The following is a 25,712-nucleotide window of genomic DNA, read 5'->3' on the forward strand; positions in this document are numbered from 1 at the left end:
CCCTTCCACGGGTACCTGCGAATCGTCCCTATTCAATTTTTACCCTGTCAGTGAATCATTATGCTACGAAAAAATCATTCTTATGAAAACTCATGGGCAATGCTTTCGTCAATTGGTGTCTGTCCTGCGGAATTTCACAAAACATAGTTCACGGCCAGTTTTTAGATTTTGGGCCATCATGGAAGTGAAAGAATTCAGTAGTTTCCAATCGGAGTATTTTCGGGATGTAAAATTCCCTGACCATTCATAAAGTGAATTTTTTCACAAGTGTTAGAATGTATTTGACAAATTTAAAGAATTTAGTATCTGTTTGATCCCAAACTTGGATCGGATGTTCAACCCGGAATTGTGAATAACTCGGCGAGTTAATTATAGCAATGACATCATCACAGCACGTGTCTACGGAAACTTAAAATCTCTCGCTATTGTATAGAGTTTGCAAGCGAGGAAATTGAACATCACAGTCATCGCGTTATCAAGCAATTTACCAAGGTGAGTGCAGTTTACTTGGTGTTATGTCTACATCAGCTAATTTGTTAAGTCATAATAAATAAACTCAAAACAGCGTGAAAATTATTTGGGGCGAATCGAAGAATGTTTGGCAAAGTAGCAACAGGTGTTAGGTGAGACGCACCAGTAATTTACCTGCTAAGCTTTTTGGATTTCTTTCAGTTGTGTTAAAACTTAAAAATTGAGAAAAAAGAATAAATAATAATTTTCTCAAATTATAAACAAAAATAATTGAGAAACAATCCACACAAAGAGAAAACCTTATTAGGAAGAATCTTTTAGAAGTATTGCAAATTTACTGTCATGATTTATATAGCTATAGAACGCTACACAACATGCTTCTTGGTATTTGCAAAGCCAACAAACGGATTTAGGAGCTCATAACACAGTTTTATTAATTAGTGTGTGTATCAGCCGCAGGTAGAAACTGTACAGGCATAAAGGTTTTGAGATTATTCCATACAGTTCGTGGATCATGTCTGCAGATTTGGGGAAAGCGTTTACCAAGGCGCGTAATCAGCGGCGACTGAAAAGCCAACAAACACTAACACAGAATACGGCCATTCAATTGAACCAACAGGGATCTGAGTCCAACTTAGCAGAAAAGACTATACAGCTGTTTGTGACACAAACTGTCATTAATGAAAGGGGTACGCGGCTTTTTCCATGTCCTTGTTGGCTGTGATCTGCGGCCAGGTTGTTTTTTCGTTTCGCTTGACGAACCATTTCCGCGGGAAACGCGAAACAAAACCTAGAGCGACCAAATAAGAGGAAATAAGAGGGCTGATAAAATTAGGCATAGTTACAGGGTATGTTAGCTGTTTCTCGATCGTAGTTCAAGTTTGATTATTTTAAATATTTCGTCTCTCTGTTTTCACTACAGAAGAAATAATTTATCTACTTGTACTAAATCCCTGTTATCGTTTTGTTTCGTTGCACCCCAGTATGCTCATTGATCAAATTTCACAAAAATATCCTTTCCTCATTACCCGGTAAATTAAAATTCAACGAAACTAACCTTTATCAGCTCTCGTCGCTTATATCAAAGACATCCCGAAATTTTAATATTTATTACAACTCAGTATTGTTCGAAAATCTTGTCCCTAATCTGGGAAAAATCTCCGAATTTTCTTTGTTCTCGTTTCGTTGTCAAGCCAGTTAACAAATTTAACAACTGAGTTAACAAATTAAATATTTCTCGTTTAGACATCGTTTAACATTGTTGGATACAACATGCTGGAATTACATTTGCCCGCTTTGTTGGACGGAGTTAGCTGTTAAAAATCATCCAATACGCTCTAACATCACCCAACATGGCGCTCAATAAGGGTGCATGAGTTAATAGCAGTTTTCACATTCATCCGAGATAAAAATAGGATATCTACCAATATTTTACACTTCGGATATGGAAACAATGACATCATCGTCCATGATTTGTATCCTATAAAAAACGCACCCTCTGATTAAAGGAATATAAAAAGTTTGTAGTATATAAAAAGACTAAATTTCTCTAAGATGTTTTCTAAAGGAAACAAAAACCTTTTATTACTCGTTTCGGACACACGAGTTGAAGAGAACTCCATTCTCGTCCCCAAACCACTACAGTTCAACCTGTGACCAAAACATCGTCGGCACTGGGGAGATGTTTGGTAAAAGTTCTTGCCTTCCAAAGCTTGCACTTGTGTTCCGTTCATTTAGACACACGGACATTCTTTCTCTTTCCCAAAGGTCGAATGAAGTTTAATCGCTGTCCGGCTGGTCACCTCACGATATTAATGATCTGATTTCAATTTGAAAACACTCAATCTACCATTTACGTTCCAATAATGGCATTCTACTCGTCTTTCCCGAGGTAAAATGCTGCGATCGTTCAGTGACAGGCCTTTTGCTGTCACAGCGCCTACATTGTGGAATGCCTTTTCAGCCACAATACGCAAATCAGGAACCCTTTAAACATTTTAAAACGGCTCTTAAAACTTTTTTTTAAATAAGCTTTTAATGAATAGTATAGTATATATTTTTTTTTGCAGATGATAGCTATAACAAACTGAGAAGAATCATGAATCACTGGATTGTCATTCCTTTACTTGCTTGCACCGTTTTCGTAATCGCTCGTTCAGCACCACAATGGGGTCACATGCCATACGAATATTTTCACGAGTTCTACGACCATTATGGCGAAGACATCCAAAATAACATCGACCACATACAGCGGGTACATGAAGAACACCATGAAAACCAACACAGGGTGCACGAGAAATTCCAAGAGCATTATTATGACATCAGAGAAAAACTGCAAGAAGGAGATGAGAATTACCACGAGTCACTTGAAAGGACAAAAGAGGATCAACGGTCAGCGACTGGGGAAAAGAAAAGTGCTGTTCCTTTGAAAGGTAAGTGGCTTGAAAGCATTACACTTATACAGTTTATGCGTTTAGTATAAAGATGAGATGACGCGTACAGAATAGTTTGCTTTCAAACAAAGGGTGTGCGTGTTCACTTCAGGTTTTTGTTACAGCTGGATCTCAACAACCGGGTGACATGAGACATGAGCCCTATCTAGAAGCGGGAAGCGGGGGTGGGGGCGTCGAATTCTTCCAGAAATTGGAATTTTCCCCTTCTCCATGAACTTTGTTACGAAAACTTTTACATTTTTAGCACATTTTAGTGTTCTTCTCTTTGTTTGGATTACGGTTTGTCCTTTCTGGGCGAATTCAGTGAAGTCTCGGGGAAATCCTGAAATCCAAGATGGCCACTGTTTGGAGATTATGCCATAGCCCCTACATCACATGTATTAGCCAATCATTTTTTTCCATGTGTTTTTTTAAACTTTAATTTTAGGAGCCGTTTCTATATTTTTGTTATCTCATATTTACAAGTACGCTGTCTTCATATCATGTATTAGCCAATCATTTTTTTCCATGTATTTTTCAAACTTTAATTTAAGGAGCCGTCACTATATTTTCTTTCAGTATAGCTCTGGCCCTGAGGAAGACTAATTCTATTAGTCGCAATATTGGCCACTAATAAATCTGCCCTTTGCCGTAGTGCCAGTCTGCATTCAGTTTTGTATTTTCATAGCCCCTACGTCATATGGCGTCATCACTTTCCGTTGTGGACTTCAAAGGAAACATCCCTAGACTTAATATTCAATCTCCAAGTTTCATCGTCATATCTCTTAAACTCTCGGAGTTTTGGAGAGAAGGAAGAATCTGCCCTTCCCCGAAGACGAAATAAAGCCCGGTCTGGTAACGGTTCACTTTGACTGCAACGTTTGGCTGAGACAGTTTCTATAGCAGTAAGTAAATGAAGCAGAAAGGAAACACCTCTAGCTCAAGCAAAAGAGTAAAAGGATCTTTACCTGACGTTAGATTAAATATAACACATCTTTAATTTTTTCTGTTTTCAGTTAAACCACAGATTAGTAAGAGAGAAGCCACATCATTTCTGCGAAAAATAAATGTGTTTCGTTGAACGGAAAATACCAAAAGGAGCAGAAACATACTGTGGACACGAATCACAAATTTAGCTGACTCTTACATCTCGCCGAACAACGTAGGATTCATGCGGCATTGCGATGGTTGCGTTTGATCGATTTTAGGTAGTTTAAGAAGCTATACAACGGCAACGGCAACGAGAACCGGAGAACGTCACAAAACAGTAGGATTTAATGAGATAAACAATGGCCCTGGACGTGCGTTATAAAGTTTGGTACAGTTTTTCGCCGTCCTCAGCAAACAACAACGTGAAATCCCTAAATTCAAGGTTTTGTGGAGAAGGTGAACACATGATGACAAATGTTTCATTCACTGTCTTATTTTGAACGCGGTTCCTGGACAGTTCAGCCACACTGTACAAATTGAACGAACTGGAATAATCGTTAAGAAGTGCAAGTAACGCAAACTTATTATTCAAGTGACGATTTCGCTGGCGTTCCATCGTGGTTGTTTAAAGTTCCTTTTGAGTGACGCATTCTGCACTTAGTTGATCATGTTGACACAATAGTGTGGCATGGTGTGACAACTTATACCGACTAAGATGGATTTCAAGCGATGGAAAAGCGATTTAATTGTTACACATTCAAGTTCAGAGTCTCATGGAATTTTAAGAGGAATTTCGGTAGCTGAGGTTGTTGGTAATATGTTGCATAAAATTCCACTCAGAAAGTAGTATTGTGGGTCGGCAAAAAAATCGAGACGGGGTAGGGGAGTTACTCCTCGGATTCTTTGGTGGGGATGTACTACGCTGTTCACTAAATTCTGACGCTACTTAAACCAAAATATGTCATTTCTGTATCTCTTTTCATACCAGGGGCTCTTTCCATTTGGCAAACATCTTCGGTTAGAAATTACAGAAACTTTCCGTGTTGTGGAAAGTTTTCTGAGCGCCCCTGGTCTCTAAAGTTCACTAGCGCGGTACTGGAAAATTAATACCACGTGATATGAAGCTTTTGTTGTTGTTGTTGTTGTTTTTTTATTATATCTCTTGTTGTTGTTGTTTGACAACAAAACATGTTAATACGTTCTAGTCGTTCAACTGTTTTCAAACTCCGTCAAATCAAAATGTTTTGTTGTAATAAATTAAATCGTGAGCACAATGTTTGACTCGCTTACTTTGCGCTACATGGTAAAACTACGGACAGATAATGAGCTGTACTAACGTTTTTTTCGACGGAAAAATGAAATTACTTTTTACTCAATGTTTTACCGAAAATCTCCCTCACGGAGTATTTTCAAACACACCCGTTCTGGATTAAACACTTATAACGGTGGTGGTTCTTGGGAATGGACCCGGGGAACCCTCCCCTTTTTTTAGACCAAAAACGAGGCCCACAGAGCCGAGTTGCCGAGGGAATCTTTCGTTTCACCGAGCGCAGCGTGAACACCGTTCGAGATCAGGGTCCGTACTCACCGCACCTCTCTCAGGCTACAAAATGAAAAATTAAAAGGATTCGAATTTCAAGATGATTTCATAGTTCAATTGTTGTAGTTAGCTCTTCTGAAGAAGCCTTGAAGTCCAGCTATATGTTAAAGAAATTGAAGAAAAGAGAACAACCACACATAGATGTTGCTGAACAATCCCTGATTCAGACAGGGATTACTAACAACAACAACGACAACACCATCTTCATTTTATCCCAACCGAGCGCTACAGCTGAAATGACATAAGGCGGTAATTGCTTCATGAGATGTATATTTTATGCAAATTTCGGCAAAGATGTGAACATTAGTATCATCAACAACTGTTACACCCAGTTCGACTAACTAATGAAAAAAAAAAAAAAAAAAAGAAAAGGAAAAAAAAAAAGACGTTTTAGATAGGTTCAAATTACGGTCATATCAACAGAAAGCTAGAAACTTCATCAGGGGCGTAGGAGTTTCAATATTATTATCCCCGTATATCAAATCAAACATTCGGAAATCGAAAGTCACGGTGAACGACGCCATCTTGGATTGATAAGCGATGAACTGGAGGCAATTAAGGTTTCCAGTTACCATATATTTCCTTACAATTGTCTTGCAAAATAGATGGGAGTTCGTCCTCAAAGTCTGATAATTCGCGTCCGTGTATTTTTTCTCTTTTCCTGCAAAATTGCAAGTTTTAGCTTGAGGTATTCGATAAAATGTACAAATTTAACGTTCACAAATGCACGAAGAAATTTACAGATAAATGTATGGAAAAATTAAAACGCGACTGGGCGCTTTCATCTTTAGTTAAATCCCAATCCATAAATTCGCTTCCTAATTTTGAGTTTCACCGCAGCGTTTTCGATACGCCAAAATTTCAGTTTATGAAACATAATTTGTGGAATAATTCAACACGATTTGATCCCACAAACTAGAACTAAGGGTGCGTTTCTTTGGGAAAACCCGAATCCGGATTTTTGATCCAAGATCACTAGGATCATAGTGCATCAAAGGAACCGACGAATCCTTACCCAGAGTGGATTCGTCGGTTCCTTTTCACGGTCGAGCATAGAATGATCTTTTTCATTTGGTCTCATAATCAAACTCACTAAAACTGATTCTGATGTTTTCGAATTCCACCGAAAAGAACCTTTATCGCGTTTTATTGTTACGAGTTAATAAAGCCAACATTCTAGAAAGCTTGATTCAGTCGAAATTTTTAAAAGAACCGTATTTTAGAGGATGTTAATGAAGCTATGGATTTGACAGTAATGATGATTCATACAAAAAAAGAGAAAGAAAGAAAAAAAGGAAAAGAAAAATTCGCGGTGACAGTGAAATTTCAATAGCTGAATCTCAAACTGCAACACTCATTCAGTGAAACATTTTCATAATCTTCACCCTAATTGGACGCTGACGGCTAGTATATTGTTTCGTTGAAGATTCACAGGAAATTAACCAGCTGGTCCATTTTAGGATTGATGTTTAGCTGAATGTCCTTCAAATGAGTCCCTAAGTTTTCGCATTGGGTAAGAAATCTCGAAAAACTCAAGTAACACATATCACAAAAACTTCTTATACAAAGGTTAATATATTTCGATGATGATCTTGTCTATCAAATCTTTGCTTTTCTCATCTGAATAACTGGTTTATTAATATATTTGGGAAGGAACGTGGAATGAGATACTTATGCAATGCTTCTCGTGGTAGATCGTCAATATCCCAGCCGTGGTTCGTGTATATGCTTTAAGAATCAGGTCATCCATGGGAAATTTTACGGTATAACATTCGAATGCAATCCATGAAAACTGGTATCTATCCGGCGGGTAATTATAAGAGCACAACATAACAAATACATGAATACGAGACCATTCGACTCAACGGTTTTCTCGGTTCATATTTACTCACTTAAACTAGGAGTCAATATTTAAAATTACGATAAAAAGTTCTTCGGAATAAAACTTTTGTCCAATTGTTTTCATTCATCCGGTTTACAAGTTTCAGCGCGGGGCGATGTAATAACATATAGCACAAAATGTATCTCAAAACACCGTTTCCTAATTATGTTTTATCATCATTAACGTTATGCACAGACAAGAGATAATTTAAGCGGCTTTTGATAATAGTTAGTTGCCTGATTAGCGTCTGTCTCGGCTGAATCAGCCAATCCTGTGACGTCGGTCTCTCTTACAAGCTGATGACGGGGAAGACAGCTAGGCTAAGTGAGCTGAGCAAACGTTACTCAAAGTGTGCAGCTGGCGCTCTTTCTTTCACTGTCTGCTCTTTTTTCCCACATCACCGATCTTTTCTCCTCGGCCCTTAAATCTCTCTTCCTATACATCCGGCCTCCAAATCGCTATAAATGTCCGTAGCATTGCTTTCCCAGTAGTCTGCATGGATGTGTGCAGTTTTCTTACCACTTTCTGCAAGCGGTCGTTTGCCACAGAAGTAAATTACACATAAAGTTAAAATGAACTACAGATAAGCTTTGGTGTTAAAAATTGAAAAACAAAATTATAGGAAAGTAACTTGGAGAAAACTGAGTGAGTTAGTTTATTTGATACGTTTTCTGGTATCATCGTTTACATGTTGTTATGGTTAACAATTATTCACCAAAGTGGAGGTGAATAGTAATGGATATTTACCCAGCTGCGAAGCGACATTGAGATAAATAATTGTTTTAGTCGTTTTCATCGTTTATATTGTAATTATAGTGCTCGACAGTTTTCGTAAACAATACATTGTATTTTAATTAATTTTTCGCCTTAGAATATGAGGTTTGAAAGATTAAATAACTTACCATGCAATGCCGTCAAACCAAAATTTGTTGCCATATATTTTTGTATGTTTTGTAATAGCCGTCTCTTTAATCGAAATATTTTCCTCTTAAGTGACCGTGGCGAAACGGGAAGCCATCTTGTTTCTCTTCGGCTGCTCGGAGGTGAATAGTACTTGCCTAATCACCTTCGAGCTAGCCAATCAGCACGCGCGAAAAGCACTATTCACTTGTGTGGTATACACTAAGTATAGATAACATGTTATTAGGAGAACTATAATTCATTTTCTTCACTGATGCACCTGTCATTGTGATGCCTTTTCCCCCGTGTTTAGCGTTTTAGGAAAATCAATTATATAATCAATTATCTTCCGTTTGTTCCGTTCTACCAGTGAGGTGCGATGCTGATGATACCATATGACAAAACATGTGTCTTTACACATTTCCTGATCGCTGTCATCGTTATTCGGCGCTATGTTTCAAAGGATAATTTGAGCGCCTTTGAATAGTTATCAGTGTGCAAAGCGACATTAACATCTGAATTATCCGATTCTGTACTAGCGGTCTCTGTTACAAGCTACACCGCTGGGGAGCCAGGTGCGGTACTTGCCAATAAACCCAACTCTCTGTTTCGCTGTCTCTTCACCTTCCATTCATAGCTCAGATCACTACTCCTGGGTCTTCAGTGTTGTACAGCCTATCTCCAGATATCATCTTTTTCGGTAGCAGTGGTTTCCCAGCATTCACGAAGAAGAAGCTAAAAAAGATCTACAGACCTCCTTGTCTCACATTTATAACAAGCGTCCTTTGAAGCCGCTAAGATGACTGATTATAGATAAATTAGGCCAAAAATTGAGGGCAATGCATACAACAAATGCAACTTAAAGAAGTATTAGTCAATTTATTTAACACAAATTTTTCTGCGCCTTATGATCTGAAATGACCAAATAAATTTGTTGTTAAAGGAAACTGAAGTCACTCTTTGTCATATTTGAGAACTCACCGAACTTGCTACAAATACTCATCTACGTTCATCTTGTTACGCCAAGCATAAAAAGGTTTGAAGAGGTAATACCATGTACAAGCAGAGGATTTCGTTTTTCGTGTTCGTTTTTGCGTTGTTGCTGCTACTTAACCAGATCAGCTGCACAAGGTGTGCACGACGACGGCGGTTTCGACAAACACTTAATTATGGTAAAAGAAGCTTTACTCTTGGTAGATTCTTAAAGGTGTGTAATGGATGTTGCCTTTCTGCTTAACAGATTTTCATTTTTCTTAGCTAGTAACATTCTATCATTTATGGTGTGTTTTAGTTTTTATTCGACTCTATTTTATATCAAATAGCACAGCGTTATGTCCAGATATTTTGTCCAACGTGTTCCGCAATATTGCTATACCTAGGGGTAGAGCGAGAATGTAGCATATCTTGTCCAAGGAAACAACAGGATGAACTGGTGACCAGCTTCGTCCGACTCGCTATGAACCAACAAACAACTGCGCCTATTAATATCTCTTTCCAACTTTTATTTTGTTTTGTAGGGTTGTTGGCCGTTTGAAAATTTTGAAATTTGAAGCTGAACACGATATGATTCAGTGTATGTTCTTTATATCCCTGCAGAATGAAGATCAGCCTGGAAATGTCGGTGGTTATGACGAAAATCCTCGTATTGAGAGAGAAATGTTTCGTCAAGAAGAGGTGAGAGGAAATTGTTAGAGAGATGAACTTGCCTAGCTATCGAATGAGACTTTACTCAGTAGTAGGCGCAGAGGTATAGCGTGAGGTCTATAGTTTTGATATATGCTTGGCCCCGGTTGTTCAAAGAGCGCATAACTTTATCCACTGGGTAAGTTGCTATCCAGCGGAGCAAATGTACTCCAACCAAAGCTTTTGGCAAGTTTTCCACACAATGCCATTCATAAATTTGACTTATGTTTCTACTCTATTCTCAAATTATAGGATTATCGGGAAAATCTTGCACACATTTTATCTGCCGGATAGCGAACTATCCAGTGGATAAAATTATCCGCCCTTTGAATAACTGGGGCCTGGAGGATAATCAACAGCTGTCCGGCACTGAAAACATTTTACCTACAGTGTTCCCTTCTCGGTCTACATTAACATCATTTTAATTAACATTTTTGCTGGTTTCAAGAAGACGTCAGTCTCTATCCTGGTCTGAATGAAAGTCCTTGCGAAACTAGTAACAAACTGATCAAATTCAGTCATGTTCGTCCAAATCATTAGATTTCCAAATTTTAGTTAGCGTTGCTCTTTGGCACTTGAGATCTAAATTTGTGAGAAAGCGTGCCTTTCGATTTTATATTAACTTCCATTCCATTTAGTTATTTTACTTGCTACCGACTTTCAGATATGTCCAACTCCTTACTTCATTGCTTTTCGCTTTTAATATTGTGAATATAATTCCTTCAGGATAAATAAAAATGTCCCTTGTTTTAATTCGCTAGGTGTTTATTGCAGAACGAGTATAAACGCACACAAAATAATTAATAAACAAAACTACATTCAGAGGGTCTGAAAAATGACCCAGTTTAATCCCAATGAATGCAAATAAACCTTCGTTAGGCAAAACTCTGGGACTGAAATCTGAATTTTCTTTTCTCTTAGTCTTTATTCCCCTTTTTACGAGCTTACGAGAAACTTCGAGTGATTTATAGAGCCACGAAAAAGTCATTTAATTACTAAATCCTTTGTAGTTTGTTTTCTTTTGTCCTTCCCGTTTGGGTCCGATTCAGGGAATGGCTACAAACATTCAGAGGTTTTGCTGACCGAAACATTTCTATTTTTGATCAAGGAGAATTAAAAAAAGTCTTCATCTTGAAGTCTTGCAATTCAGTGTGGGGCCCCGTAATGGAAGACGCATCTCTGTAGCAAGTCCATGCCAATTGTGTGTTGATTTGCATTGGCGAATCTCAAAATAAATAAATTAAAAATAAATAGATAAATAAATAAATAAATAAATAAATAATCTCATTGCACCATCTTAAGCACAACACTGAATAAGGATGCGTGTTGTTGATTCCTTTTTTGTACAAAGGTGATGGATACGGATGGCAGTGATTACCAACAGCGTCCCAATTTCCCAAGTAATGAATAGGTGAGTAGAGGATACCATCGAGCAAGCCTACTGTTGTCATTTTTTGTGAGTTCGTCCGTCGTAGTTTTTCGTGAATTTAATGCTAATAATATAACCTTCTAAAAAAAGGCATGGCATGTCTCGTAGTAAATTAAAGCCTTCAGTTATTTAACGCATTTCTAGCCGACCGCTTACACCACAGCCTCAATATAATCACCCTGAAACTCATAGGATCGTTGAGTAATAAATAGTTGTAGTCAGAAGTTGTACTCAGTAAATTGCATCACAGAAACTGATTGAGTTGTCGGACATATTCAAATTTCACTTTGACAAATGAGAGCCAACCTTGGAAGCTGGAAAACGGTGGCAAGTTTAAAACCGTGTTACTGCAGGCCGACTCAATGCTAGAGACTACATTACCCCTAATGAAGCTATGAGATCGTGGCATAATACGCTCAATTTATTGTTTATATCGCACAAGGGACAGTCGCATATAACAAAACTTGCGCTTCAACAATTTATGGTTTATTTTGTGTATTGGAATACCATCGTGTCGACGCTTTTTGGTAGGTGTGTTGGAGCAGTACTAATGCATGTTTTGTACGCCTTATTTAGGGTTAGTATAGATCACAAGTTAGGGGCAGTTTGTTACCTAAATCAACAAATATAAATAAATAAATAAATAAATTTAAAATAATATCTAAACACAATCCTTCTCTCCGAATTTTTTTTCTATTAAACTTGTGTGAATTTCGAAAAACTAAAAAGTGGCATTGGCTGTCTCAGAAGTATCCTAAAGAGTTATTACGTTTTTTGTTCTAGATTTAAAACTGCAGTCATCAAAACTGACTTCTCAGGAGCAGACACGTGACGATTAACGGATGTAGTGTGTTACAAAGTTAACTTTCATGGGAAAATATAATATTTTCTCTTTTCATTAGATAATGTTGCTTTAATAAACCTCTCTTTTGGCTTGCAGTTATTTGTGTCTGGTTTTTCTAAATTCTGTTTCAAATAATAGCGAAAGAAAGACTGTAAAATTTTAAAGCTTGATGGTGGAAATGGTAAACTGTTGAATCGAGACCAGTACTTCCCGTCCACCAGTCGGAAGTACTGTGTTCGATTCCTGTCAGGCGTGCCTGACATGAACATTCATCTTTCTCATTTTACTGGCTCTATATCTAGCTGTACGACCCCACTTGTGTCATCTTTCTCATTTTACTGGCTCTAAATCTAGCCGTACGACCCCACTTCAAAATTTCAGGATTTGGAAAGTGGGCAAAAATAAGTATTTACAGGAAAGAACACGAAATTCTGTCAGGTTGAAATTTGGGATATGACAAAATTGGAAAATTTTTGTCTTATTGAAAATTCCTAAAAAAATGTCTGACAGATTTTCTTAAAAAAAAAATGTTCGCGTTTCCGTTTTAGTGTTTTCCGGCAAAAGCAAAAATTTGAATGTAGGTTGTACGGCTAGATTTGGAGAAGTTAAGTGAGAAAATATGGTTTTCGCGACCTTCCCCCGGTGAGTAAGGCATTGCGCATGCTTGTTTCAGGGAAAACCCGGGTTCCAGCGCGCACGCGCTCCAACTGGTGAGCGCATGCTGCCTTCGTCTTCAGGCGTTTTCCGCAAAATCACAGCTCTGCAAAGGCTTCAAGGCTGTTAAGGACCGGCAACCATAACAAGACATTTTTATTTCAGTTTCAAGCCCAAACGCAATTTAACTACTTTAGCACACTTCTGGAACCTACCCGAAATACGGGGAAATTTTCTTTCCGAGAGCCGCCACTTAGTTTTTGAACACAGTTTGCGCGCGCTTTACAGGTTCAATTACTGACGGACGCTATTGAGCGCGCGCTTTAAGCAATAGCAGGCTCCTGGCAATAGAGCAATTTTCAGTGTTTACATAGCCTCATCTAAACACGAGGGGGGTTGAGAGAATTCGAGACAGTTATGCAAGCTCTCGACTGCGCCTCGGGTTTGCATAACTTTCGAGAATTTCCCAACTCCCCGAGTGTTTATATGAGGCTATGTAAACACGGAAAAAAGGCCTCTACTGCTTTTGTAAAATATTTTCAAAAATAATACGACAAATGAAGGGAAATTTTGTTTATTTATTCCTTGATTGAAATAGATTTTCGCAATACAGGTTCTGGACAATCATATTTGCTTCTAGCCAATAAAAAAGGCGCATCTGACAACACACGAACCAATCAAAATTCGCGTTACAAAAGTCAAAATCAAGTTGAAATTTCTCAGTGGCAAGCGCTAGCGATTTCAGCTTTGAATCCTCGTTAATCTTGCAGAAAAATACCGGAAGTCCGGTGAAAAATAGAAGAAATGTTCAAAACATACGATTCCGTAAGGAAATAACTTCAAGATGGGGAGTTTATTTGGGCTGAAATTAAATAAATGCCACTGGGCTTGTTCGCTCTTGAAAGTGACGTGATCTTGCCCGATTTCGCAGCCTGAGAACATGATTGAGGAGTTGAATCGCTCATCGTACCTTGCACGAGTAGCGGATCTAGATTGTTGAATTTTTTTGCTGGTAATAGTAATAGTGAAAGTAGATTTCTACGCTGAGAACGTCTCAGGGAAAATACAATTTAAGGAAATTTGACAGCCAAACACGGCAACCGGCCGTACGAAGTTTTATGTAAAACATTTATAGTCTGTAGTATATAGTTTTGTGTTCGTTTTCGTGTACATTTTTTGAATAAAGAATGTCCTTTAGAGTATTTTATTGTAGTATTCAAATGCAAAATTAACTTGAAAAACGTTTACTGCGTATTTTGTTGCATATTTTGTCGTCTTCGCTTGCGCTTCACAGGCTCGACAAAGTCGTCTAGCTAATGATCAATGCGGAGACAGGCAAAGCACTTCTTCCATTTACTTTTTTTCCTCGAGTTCAATGGGGAAGAGATAGGCAAAGCCCAATCAAAATTTGGGAAATTTTTCTCCATTTCGTTAACAGTTGTACTTGACATTATTTTGCGAGTCTTGCAAAAGCTTTGAAATGTTTTCAAATTGTGCCGGGAGACAAAGAGAGCGTGACGTCACAACCGTGTTTACATACTAGGCTGATGTAGCAACAGAATGGAAACGTCAGTTGACAACGGCGCGCGCATAAAGAATGCCCATGTATAGTCGAAATAGACTCGCGTCCAAACTATTCCGCGCGCTCTTGCGTCCTCAAATGACGTTTCCGTTCTGTTGCTATATCAGCCCAGTAACTCTCATCTAAACACAACTATCGACCAATGAGAGCGCGCGTACCATCTTAAATATTTTATAAAAGGTTGTGGTAAGCAAATACGGCGACGATAAAGCCATCCCTCAGTTTATTGTCAAATGGATCACAAAGTTGTGTTTTGTTCTTAAAATAACTCAGTTTCTCATTTATCAACCTTTTTTTCAGTATCACCGAGCAGTGCAACCGACCCAAAGGCCATGCATGCGCGTGCGCATTTGGCCCAAAAATTGTGACTTTTTGTTTCAGTAAAAATGAACTGTTTTCTAAGGAATCGCTCATTAGAATTGTAGGAAATTTTGACAAAACAGTAGTTCTCTAAAAGCGTTACTCGCATACAAACCAAGGGCCAAATCTGACAAAGGGTATCTTTACAAAGCAATAAAATGCAAAACCAACTGTTACAGGAGATCTTTCTGTCAAAATTACATGAAAGCAGCTTCATCATGTCAGTATTTTGTGAATTTTCCTGGAGACAAAAATGATAAAAATCCTAACGAGTGCATTGTCTAAATATAAAGGAAACTTGTTATTTGTGGACGGTTAATAGCTCGCGGCGACACCATGGCAACGGTACCTAGCTCAGCAACAAGTATCAAAATATTTTCCTTCCTAGTTAGTCTTGCACCATGCTTATTAATTTCGGACGTCCAGAAGTACGTATTTTGCAAATAATGTTAACTAACATCTGTGTACCAGAAAACTTTGTTCGGCCACCTTAATGGAACGTCGTGGGATGGATTCCCGTTGGGTAGTCAGACTTCTCTTAAGAGATAAATTCATCATGGATCATAGCTTTGACAAATCAGCTTTCATTGGAATTGAACTTCCACCTTGGAGGGGGGAGGGTTGGGTGGGTGGTGTTAATGACGGTGATGTCATCTGATTATACGGTATCAACAATTATTAAATTCTCAGCCTCGGGTATTGCATTTCTAGCGTTCTGATTGGTTCACCGAATCCCGGTTATCAGCTCATATACCGTAGTTTGACCATATATGGAAAACGATTGCCCCAGGTGTCGCTAAGCTAAATTTTTTTTTCGGCGGGAAGCGAAAGTTTCTTCGGAAAAATGTAGAAAAAAAAAAAAAAAAAAGAAAAAAAGAAAAGGATGAAATACCAAACAATGCCATCTCAATATAACAACAATAAAAGCCACAAAGTTCGGTTTGACACTATTTAATGGTACGTATCTTTCAAGTTTCCTTTACAATCAGAAAAATTGCACGATTTTACGATTTAGATCACATAAACTTAACAACAACAACAACAATAACAACCGGTTACCTTTAAAAATTTCAGGATGGATTGCAAATCCTGGCGGTAAGAGGTTAAAACCAATCGAAGAAATTTCTCAAGAAGAGCTTAATGCCTGCCTTTCTGTTTCTACGCATTTACGTGGACTCCAGTTACAAAAGTTCATCTATGAAATCGGTACGAGCGGCGGCTATAATGTTCGTTTCCGTCGCTCGGCACCACTCAGCAAAGCATTTGCACAAACGTGCACAGCTCTTACGCTTCTCGACTAGCTTGACGTTTAAAACCTTGCACTGAATGCTTGTCTCAGTGAAGTTGTACCTCGTACACTTGGACTTGCCTAAAGTGTTTTAAAACGTCTGCGAGGAATTCAGTTCAGCGTAAAAAAAGCCGTCCTTGATCCCTTTCTTCGCTCGGCTCAACACAGCAAAATATTTGCTCAAATGTGCTCGACTATTACGCTTCTCGATTGGCTGGAACTTCAAAGGCACTTAAATGCTTGTCTCAGAAAGGTTGTTACTTGTACACCTGAACGTATCTTGAATTTGAGATGTTCGGCTTTGTCCGATTTACTTTGCTTTCGATTTTTCATTCAACTCCATTCGCAAAGAGCTGCGCGTGTCATGTGATCATTAAGTTTCGCGCGCTTTGGTCGGAAGTTGCCTCAACATCCGGTCGTTTTAATTTAAAAGAAATTTTTACTTAAAATAAAGTTCAGTAAACTTCAACACCAATACCCAAATGCGGAGAATTTAATAAAACAATTATTCCATTCGCACTTGTTGGATATGAGATTAGTTATAGCCAACTCGGCGCGATCTCATATCCAACGCGCGCTCATGGAATAATATTGTTAATTATTCTACGAGGGCGTGCTGCCTGTCAAATGATAACCGCTAAATGTTAACTTAGAAAGAGTTTTGGGTTGGCTTTGTTGACGCAGTATCTGGCGCCATTGAGACGTCTTTTGACATGTTGAGCAAGGCGTACGTGACATCTTATTTGGAGCACCACAGGGTTGAGCTCATCACTGAGTCACTGCCGAGTGCTGCCTTTTTCCTCATGTTTAGTTGCTTCGAGACCAAAAGTTGATAACACAATTTAAAATTAACAAAAAGATATTTTGGAGAAAGCAACTGTTTCCTGTTTATTAATAGTTTGCGATATTGATAATACCGTATTATGCAAAACGTGTCTTTTAACTTCTCCTGTAATTATTTTTAGTTTTAATCATCAAAGGATACTCTGGCCGGCGCCCTGAATGGTTATCTGTTTAAAAGCGTCCGCCTACACCTGAATTATCGGATTCTGAAATAGCGGTCTCTGTTACAAGCTACACAGCTGAGGAGCCAGGTGTGGTACTTGCCTTTGAAGCCATCTCTCTGTTTCACTGTCTCTTCACCTTCCATTCATAGCTCATATCACTATTTCTGGGTCTTCAGTCCATCCTGCTAACCGATGTCTTTGTAGGCGTTAGTGATTTCCCAGCCTTCATAGAGGTCTATGTACAGATCTCTTCGACCGGACATTTCCAGGTGTCTTCAAGCCGCCAACATGAGTTATAGATAAATTGGTCCCAACATTAAGGGAAATGTACATACAGCAAATGGAACTTAAAGGCCAAGTATAGTATAATTATGTATTTAGCACAATTTTTTGGCGCCTTATGATCTGAAATGACTAAATAAATTTGTTGTTAAAGGAAACTGAAGTCACTCTTTGTCGAATTTAAGAGCTCACCGAACTTGCTAGAAATACTCATTTACGTTCATCTTGTTACGCCAAGCATACAAAGGTTTGAAGAGGTTATACCATGTACAAGCAGAGGATTTCGTTTTTCGTGTTCGTTTTTACGTTGCTTCTGCTTAACCAGGTCAGCTCCGAAAGGTGGGGGCCGCCGTATCGACAGCAACCTTATGGTAAAAGAGGCCATATCCGTGGTAGATTCTTAAAGGTGTGTAATAACTGTCGTCTTTCTCCTGAACAAATATTTTTATTTCTTAGCTTGTACCATTGGTTTGTTTTCATTTATATTTAGTGCTCTGTTGACTGAATTCCCGCTTTAAACTCCTTTTCAACCCAGAGGGAAACTTTTGGTTCAGGTCACTCACAATGTACAAGTATTCGAACATTTTGAATCTCTGAATGAAACTTTGGCAATCCAGGAATCTATTCTTAGTGTTGAAACGCTGGGAATATATTGATTGTTTTTGTTCTTTGATATTTCGAATAGTAAAGGTTGGAATGTATGGCTTCATTCAGTCTAATCGGTTTTAAGTACTGAGTCTCTGTGTTGACTACCCTGGTGCCCGATGATTCCTCGATCAAATCAGAAAAACTAGCCGGAGCACTTTAAAGTGGTATATTTTCCCGATACTGACTGTTTGGAAAAAGGAATTCGAACACGGTTTTTTTAAAGCTCTTCTTAAGTGTTGTTTAACTATCCAACATTGGTGGAATGATTCCCCTAATAATCATTTGTGTTTTTGTATTTCCATCGACTCAAGAACTGTGCAAGAAATTCAACATTCTCTGGTTTATAAATGTTAGACAAATTGAACAAAAGTCGGTAAGGAAACATGATGAACGGGTGATCAGCTCCTTCCGACTCGCTATGAATAAACAAACAACTGCGCCTACTAATACCTCTTTCCAACTTTAATTTTGTTTCGTAGGGTTGTTGGCCGTTTGAAAATTTTGAAAATTGAAGCAAAACACGATATGATGCAGTGTATGTTCTTTATATCCCTGCAGAATGAAGATACTGGAAATGTCGGTGGTTATGACGAAAATCCTCGTATTAGGAGAGAAATGGTTCGTCAAGAAAAGGTGAGATGAAATTGTTAGAGAGATGAACATGAGACTGTACTCGGTAGAGGAGCGGAGGTATTGCATGAGATTTATAGTTTTGATATATGGCTGGAGGATAATCAACAGCCAGACATTCTCTGTTCCCTTCTCGGTCTACATTAACACCATTTTAATTAACATTTTTGCTGGTTTCAAGAAGATGTCAGTCTTTGTGAAAGTTGTTGCGAAACTAACAAACTGATCATATTTGTATACGTCAAATTTATTACTTCAAATTTCAGTTAGCTTTCCTTTTTGGCGGTTGAGGTTGTCATCTTAATTCTAACCATGAAGGTGCAACAGTGCGCAGTTTGAAATGAGTTTTATTGCTAAGACAAATGCGGTACTGCGAAAGTGAATACGACATGCAATGATTCCAAGCTGATACTGTTCGAAACTGATTTTCTTGAAAAGAAGTTAAACACTTCTCATACCCAAAAACTTCAAAAACTTAAAGATAATTTATGTTTACACAAACAGGGCTCGTAATATTTAATCCCAATGAATGCAAATAAACCTTCGTTAGGCAAAACTCTGGGACTGAATTCTGAATTTTTTTTTCTCTTACTTTTTATTCCTCTTCAGTTTTACCGGCTTACGAGAAACTTCCAGTAATTTATAGAGCCACGAAAAAGTCATTTAATTACTAAATCCTTTGTAGTTTGTTTTCTTTTGTCCTTCCCGTTTGCTTTCGATTTAGGGAAAGATTACAAACATTCAGAGGTTTTACTAGCCCAAACATTTCTATTTTTGATCAAGGAGATTAAAAAAAGTCTCCTACTTGACGTTTTTTTAAGTTTTGCTATTTAGTGTGGGACCCCGTAATGGAAGAAATATCTCTGTGGCAAGTCCATGCCAATTGTCTGTTGATTTGCATTGGCGAATCTTGTAAATAAATAAATAAATAAATAAATAAATAAATAAATAAATAAATAAATAAATAAATGAATGAATAAATAAATTCATTGCACATCTTAAGCACAACACTGAATAAGGATGCGTGTTGTTGATTCCTTTCTTGTACAAAGGGGATGGATATGGATGGCAGTGATTACCAACAGCGTCCCAATTTCCCAAGTAATGAATAGGTGAGTAGAGCATCGAGCAAGCCTACTGTTGTCATTTTTTGTGAGTTCTTCCGTCGTAGTTTTTCGTGAATTTAATGCTAATAATATAACCTTCTAAAAAGATGTATGGCATGTTTCGTGGTAAGTTAAAGCCTTGGTTATTTAAAACATTTCTATCCGAACGCTTACACCGCAGCGTCAATATAATATAACTCATGGGATCATTGAGTAAGAAATAGCTGTAGTCAAAAGTTGTACTCAGTAAATGGCATGACAGAAACTGATTGAGTTGTCGGACATATTCAAATTTCACTTTGACAAATCAGAGCCAACCTTAGACGTGGGAAAACTGTGGCAAGTTTAAAACTGTGTACTGCAGGCCGACTCAATGCTAGAGACTACATTACCCCTAATGAAGCTATGAGATCGTGGCATAATACGCTCAATTTATTGTTTATATCGCACAAGGGACAGTCGCATATAACAAAACTTGCGCTTCAACAACTTATGGTTTATTTTGTGTATTGGATTCAACAATTTATGGTTTATTTTGTGTATTGGAATACCATTGTGTCGAGGCTTTTTGGTAGGTGTGTTGAAACAGTACTAATGCATGTTTTGTACGCCTCATTTAGGGTTAGTATAGACCACAAGTTAGGGGTAATTTGTTACCTAAATCAACAAATGTAAATAAATAAATAAATAAATAAATAAAATTAAAATAATATCTAAACACAATCACTCTGTCCGAATTTTAACAAGTATCCTTTGAAAAAATCCTGTTTTTGTTCAAACGTATATGACTTCTATCAAACTTGTGTGAATTTCGAAAAACTAAAAGTGGCATTGGTTGTCTCAGTAGTATCCTAAAGAGTTATTACGTTTTTTGTTCTAGATTTAAAACCGCAGTCATCAAAACTGACTTCTCAGGAGCAGACACGTGGCGATTAACGGATGTAGTGTGTTACAAAGTTAACTTTCATGGGAAAATATAATGTTTTCTCTTTTTGTTAGATAATGTTGCTTTAATAAACCTCTCTTTTGGCTTGCAGTTATTTGTGTCTGGTTTTTCTAAATTCTGTTTCAAATAATAGCGAAGAAAGACTGTAAAATTTTAAAGCTTGATGATGGAAATGGTAAACTGTTGAATCAAGCCCAGCACTTCCCGTCCACCGGTCGGAAGTACTGGGTTCGATTCCTGTCAGGCGTGCCTGACATGAACATTCATCTTTCTCATTTCACTGCCGGGATTAACCTTCACAAATCTTCTCTATTCACCATCATGGCTGTAAGCTTCCAACAGTGTTGGTCCTAACAGTATACAGGACGGGTGTCACATGTGAGTTAACCTGTCAAAGCAAGATGTAATGTACTATGTAAAAATATTGTTCACCGGGGAGGATATTCCCTACTGTCTTTGTTTCATGTCACATGTGAAATTTAGTTCGCCACCAGTCTCCCAGCAGCTCAGTGATTTGAACATCTGAACGATTAAGGTGACTTAACACAGTTTTCTGGGGTGAAAGAAGGCCTTGAATCGGAGTTTTCTTGCATTTTTTTTAGCACAATAAATACATTAAAGATAATTTTGAGTCAGAAATAAAATTTGAAATGTTTAAAAAGGGTGCAATACTGTGGAGTGAGTCTTAAGTGGGGGCCTGTGAACTACACCTTTTAGAGTCGTCTGGCTCTAAATCTAGCCGTACGACCCCACTTCAAAATTTCAGGATTTGGAAACTGGGCAAAAAAAAGTATTTACAGAAAAGAACACGAAATTCTGTCAGTTTGAAATTTGGAAAATGACAAAATTGGAAAATTTTTGTCTTATTTGAAAATTCCTAAAAAAATTTCCGAGATTTTGCGTTTCCGTTTTAGTGTTTTCTGCTAAAAGCAAATATTTGAATGTAGGTTGTACGGCTAGATTTGGATAAATTAAGTGAGAAAATATGTTTTCGCGACCTTCGGTGAGAAAAGCACTGCGCATGCTTGTTTTAGGGAAAACCCGGGTTCCAGCGCGCACGCGCTCCAACTGGTGAGCGCATGCTGCCTTCGTGTTCGGGCATTTTCTGCAAAATCACAGCTCTGCAAAGGCTTCAAGGCTGTTAAGGACCGGCAACCATAACAAGACATTTTTATTTCAGTTTCAAGCCCAAACACAATTTAACTACTTTAGCACACTTCTGGAACCTACCCGTAATACGGAGAAATTTTTTTTCCGAGAGCCGCCATTTAGTTTTTGTGCTTGCGTGCTCCCGGGATTTCCTCAGCTATCTCGCGTCACTTTGCATGCTTGCGATGCTTTCGTCTTGGGAGAGCGCGCATATTACACTCGCGTAGTACAAAAACTGTAGTAAGCCACCTGAAGGTGTCTGAACACAGTTTGCGCGCTAAGCAATAGAGCAATTTTCAGTGTTTACATAGCCTCATCTAAACACGAGGGGGGTTGAGATAATTCGAGACAGTTATGCAAACCCTCGATTGCGCCTTGGGTTTGCATAACTTTCGAGAATTCTCCCAACTCCCCGAGTGTTTAGATGAGGCTATGTAAACACGGTAAAAAGGCCTCTACTGCTTTTGTAAAATATTTTCAAAAATAATACGACAAATGAAGGGAAATTTTGTTTATTTATTCCTTGATTGAAATAGATTTTCTCAATACAGGTTCTGGACAATCATATTTGCTTCTAGCCAATAAAAAAGGCGCATCTGACAACACACGAACCAATCAAAATTCGCGTTACAAAAGTCAAAATCAAGTTAAAATTTCTCAGTGGCAAGCGCTAGCGATTTCAGCTTTGAATCCTCGTTAATCTTGCAGAAAAATACCGAAAGTCCGGTAAAAAACTAGAAGAAATGTTCAAAACATACGATTCCGTAAGGAAATAACTTCAAGACGAGGAGTTTATTTGGGCTGAAATTAAATGAATATTACTGCGCTTGCTCGCCCTTGAAAGTGACGTGATATTGCCCGATTTCGCAGCCTGAGAACATGGTTGAGGAGTTGAATCGCTCATCGTACCTTGCACGAGTAGCGGATCCAGATTGTTGAATTTGTTGCTGGTAATAGTAATAGTGAAAGTAGATTTCTACGCTGAGAACGTCTCAGAGAAAATACATTTTATGCAAATTTGACAGCCAAACACGGCAACAGGTCGTACGAAGTTTTATTTAAAACATTTATAGTCTGTAGTATATAGTTTTGTGTACATTATATGAAAAAAGATTGTCTTTTAGAGTATTTTATTGTAGTATTCAAATGCAAAATTAACTTGAAAAACGTTTACTGCGTATTTTGTTGCATACTTTGTCGTCTTTGCTTGCGCTTCCTCGACGAGGTCGTCTAGCTAACGATCACTGCGGAGGCAGGCAAAGCGCTTCTTCCTTTTACTTGTTTTCCTCGAGCTCAATGAGGAGGAGATAGGCAAAGCACAATCAAAATTTGGAAAAGTTTTCTCCATTTCGTTAAAGGGGCAATTCACCTAAACGCCATTTTTCTGCCACTTGACACGGCTTTAACGGCAATTTCTCATTCACGTTTCAAGCAATCCAAAAACCCTATCATTATCCCGTGAATCTGTGTTGTGGGGTATTTCGTAAAGTTTTGGGTGATTTTTGGATATATTTGGGAGGAGTAGTTTTTTTTAGAAGGATTGGTTAAATTAAGAGAAATAAGAAATATTGAAGATTTAGTGAAGTTTTAAAATTAGAATTCGTACTTAATAATTAATAGACGGATACCAAGTTAGTCCACCAACAACGTTAACCCGGGGTGCTCTTGCGTGGGTATCAACTGTCTGTTGGTGTTCCAAAAATCATTTTCTTTCTTCTATCCCTTCTTAAAACCTCTTTAAATTTCATTCAAATTTAGGTAAATTGCCCCCTTAAAGGGGGACAAGAACATAGCTTTCTAAACATTTACATCGAATTTACAGTGCCAGATACATCCATGTGAAGTGGATGCGAGTTAAAACGCGCCTTTTAACATGTTAATATAACAATAAAAAAAAAAAAAATGAAAAATAATTTGAGCAAAATGCTCCCCCGTCTCTGCTCCCCCCTACCCCCCTCATTGGGGTAGAGTTACTGGGCGCAGAGTCTCTGCAGAGTCCCACCCTCATCGGTCCACCCGCCGAGGGAGCTCCGAAAAACTGATGATGCTGAAAACATTATATAAGACGCGACAGCGTCTCTTGCTCCCATGTGGGACACATTTTCTTAGATGTGCACGAGGCGCAGCCTCGTTTTGGTGCGAGGCTTGTTCGTCCTGTAATGTCATGAAATTACTGTTTTCATTCACAACTCTGGCAGAAGTCTTAAACTCGTGGATTTCTCTACGTCTTTTAGGTTGATGTCGATTACATCAACAATTTTCTTTAAAATGTTCGTCTTGAGGGGGCAATTCACCTAAACGCCATTTTTCTGCCACTTGACACGGCTTTAACGGCAATTTCTCATTCACGTTTCAAGCAATCCAAAAACCCTATCATTATCCCGTGAATCTGTGTTGTGGGGTATTTCGTATGTTGGTGTTCCAAAAATCATTTTCTTTCCTCTATCCCTTCTTAAAACCTCTTTAAATTTCATTCAAATTTAGGTAAATTGCCCCCTTAAAGGGGGACAAGAACATAGCTTTCTAAACATTTACATCGAATTTACAGTGCCAGATACATCCATGTGAAGTGGATGCGAGTTAAAACGCGCCTTTTAACATGTTAATATAACAATAAAAAAAAAAAAAATGAAAAATAATTTGAGCAAAATGCTCCCCCGTCTCTGCTCCCCCCTACCCCCCTCATTGGGGTAGAGTTACTGGGCGCAGAGTCAGAGTCCCACCCTCACCGGTCCGCCCGCCGAGGGAGCTTCGAAAAACTGATGATACTGAAAACATATGCTTATTAATTTCGGACGTCCAGAAGTACGTATTTTGCAAATAACGCTTACTAACATCTGTGTACTAGAAAACTTTGTTCGGCCACCTTAATGGAAGGTCGTGGGTTGGATTCCGTCGGGTAGTCAGACTTCTCTTAAGAGATAAATTCATCATGGATCATAGCTTTGACAAATCAGCTTTCATTGGAATTGAACTTCCAGCTTTGAGGGGGGAGGGTAGGGTGGGTGGTGTTAATGACGGTGATGTCATCTGATTATACGGGATCAACAATTATTCTATGAGGGCGTGTTGTCTATCAAATGATAACCGCTAAATGTTAACTTAGAAAGAGTTTTGGGTTGGCTTAATTGACGCAGTATCTGGCGCTATTGAGACGTCTTTTGACATGTTAAGCAAGGCATACTTGACATGTTATTTGGAGCACCATAGGGTTGAGCTCATCCCTGAGTCACTGCCGAGTGCTGCCTTTTTCCTCATATTTAGTTGCTTCGAGACCAAAAGTTGATAACACAATTTAAAATTAGGAAAAAGATATTTTGGAGAAAGCCACTGTTTCCTGTTTATTAATAGTTTGCGATATTGATAATACCGTATTATACAAAATGTGTCTTTCAACTTCTTCTGTAATTATTTTTAGTTTTAATTATCAAAGGATACTCTGGCCGGCGCCCTGAATGGTTATCTGTTTAAAAGCGTCCGCCTACACCTGAATTATCGGATTCTGAAATAGCGGTCTCTGTTACAAGCTACACAGCTGGGGAGCCAGGTGTGGTACTTGCCCTTGAAGCCATCTCTCTGTTTCACTGTCTCTTCACCTTCCATTCATAGCTCATATCACTACTCCTGGGTCTTCAGTCCATCCTGCTAACCGATGTCTTTGTAGGCGTTAGTGATTTCCCAGCCTTCATAGAGGTCTATGTACAGATCTCTTTGGCCGGAGATTTCCAGGTGTCTTCAAGCCGTCAACATGAGTTATAGATAAATTGGTCCCAACATTAAGGGAAATGTACATACAGCAAATGGAACTTAAAGGCCAAGTATAGTATAATTATGTATTTAGCACAATTTTTTGGCGCCTTATGATCTGAAATGACTAAATAAATTTGTT

At 38.3% G+C, this 25,712-nt stretch overlaps 1 protein-coding gene and 1 long non-coding RNA gene across 5 annotated transcripts; both read left to right on the forward strand.

Annotated features, from left to right (window-relative positions):
• Nucleotides 1-358: 358 nt before the first annotated feature.
• On the forward strand, nt 359-8,476 carry LOC146455335 (uncharacterized). Its single transcript, XM_085094421.1, has 3 exons — nt 359-492; nt 2,541-2,903; nt 3,920-8,476. Exons 2-3 carry the CDS (start codon nt 2,570-2,572, stop codon nt 3,982-3,984), a joined length of 399 nt encoding a protein of 132 aa, XP_084950547.1. The 5' UTR covers nt 359-492; nt 2,541-2,569; the 3' UTR covers nt 3,985-8,476.
• Nucleotides 8,477-8,577: 101 nt separating this feature from the next.
• LOC146455336 (uncharacterized) lies at nt 8,578-20,764 on the forward strand. Of its 4 annotated transcripts, none has more exons than XR_014859044.1 (4): nt 8,578-9,422; nt 9,812-9,889; nt 11,250-11,309; nt 12,111-12,266. It is a non-coding gene; the product is annotated as an uncharacterized LOC146455336 (long non-coding RNA). The 4 variants fall into 4 exon arrangements; XR_014859046.1 differs by having other exon boundaries at nt 8,580-9,426; nt 9,819-9,889; XR_014859045.1 differs by lacking the exons at nt 9,812-9,889; nt 11,250-11,309; nt 12,111-12,266 and adding exons at nt 18,551-18,625; nt 19,675-19,734; nt 20,609-20,764 and having other exon boundaries at nt 8,597-9,422.
• The last annotated feature ends 4,948 nt before the right edge of the window (nt 20,765-25,712 follow it).

This window comes from Pavona decussata, unplaced genomic scaffold (genome assembly GCF_977016875.1).
Source record: "Pavona decussata unplaced genomic scaffold, jaPavDecu1.1 SCAFFOLD_280, whole genome shotgun sequence".
In the NCBI taxonomy this organism is placed as follows: Eukaryota; Metazoa; Cnidaria; class Anthozoa; order Scleractinia; family Agariciidae; genus Pavona; species Pavona decussata.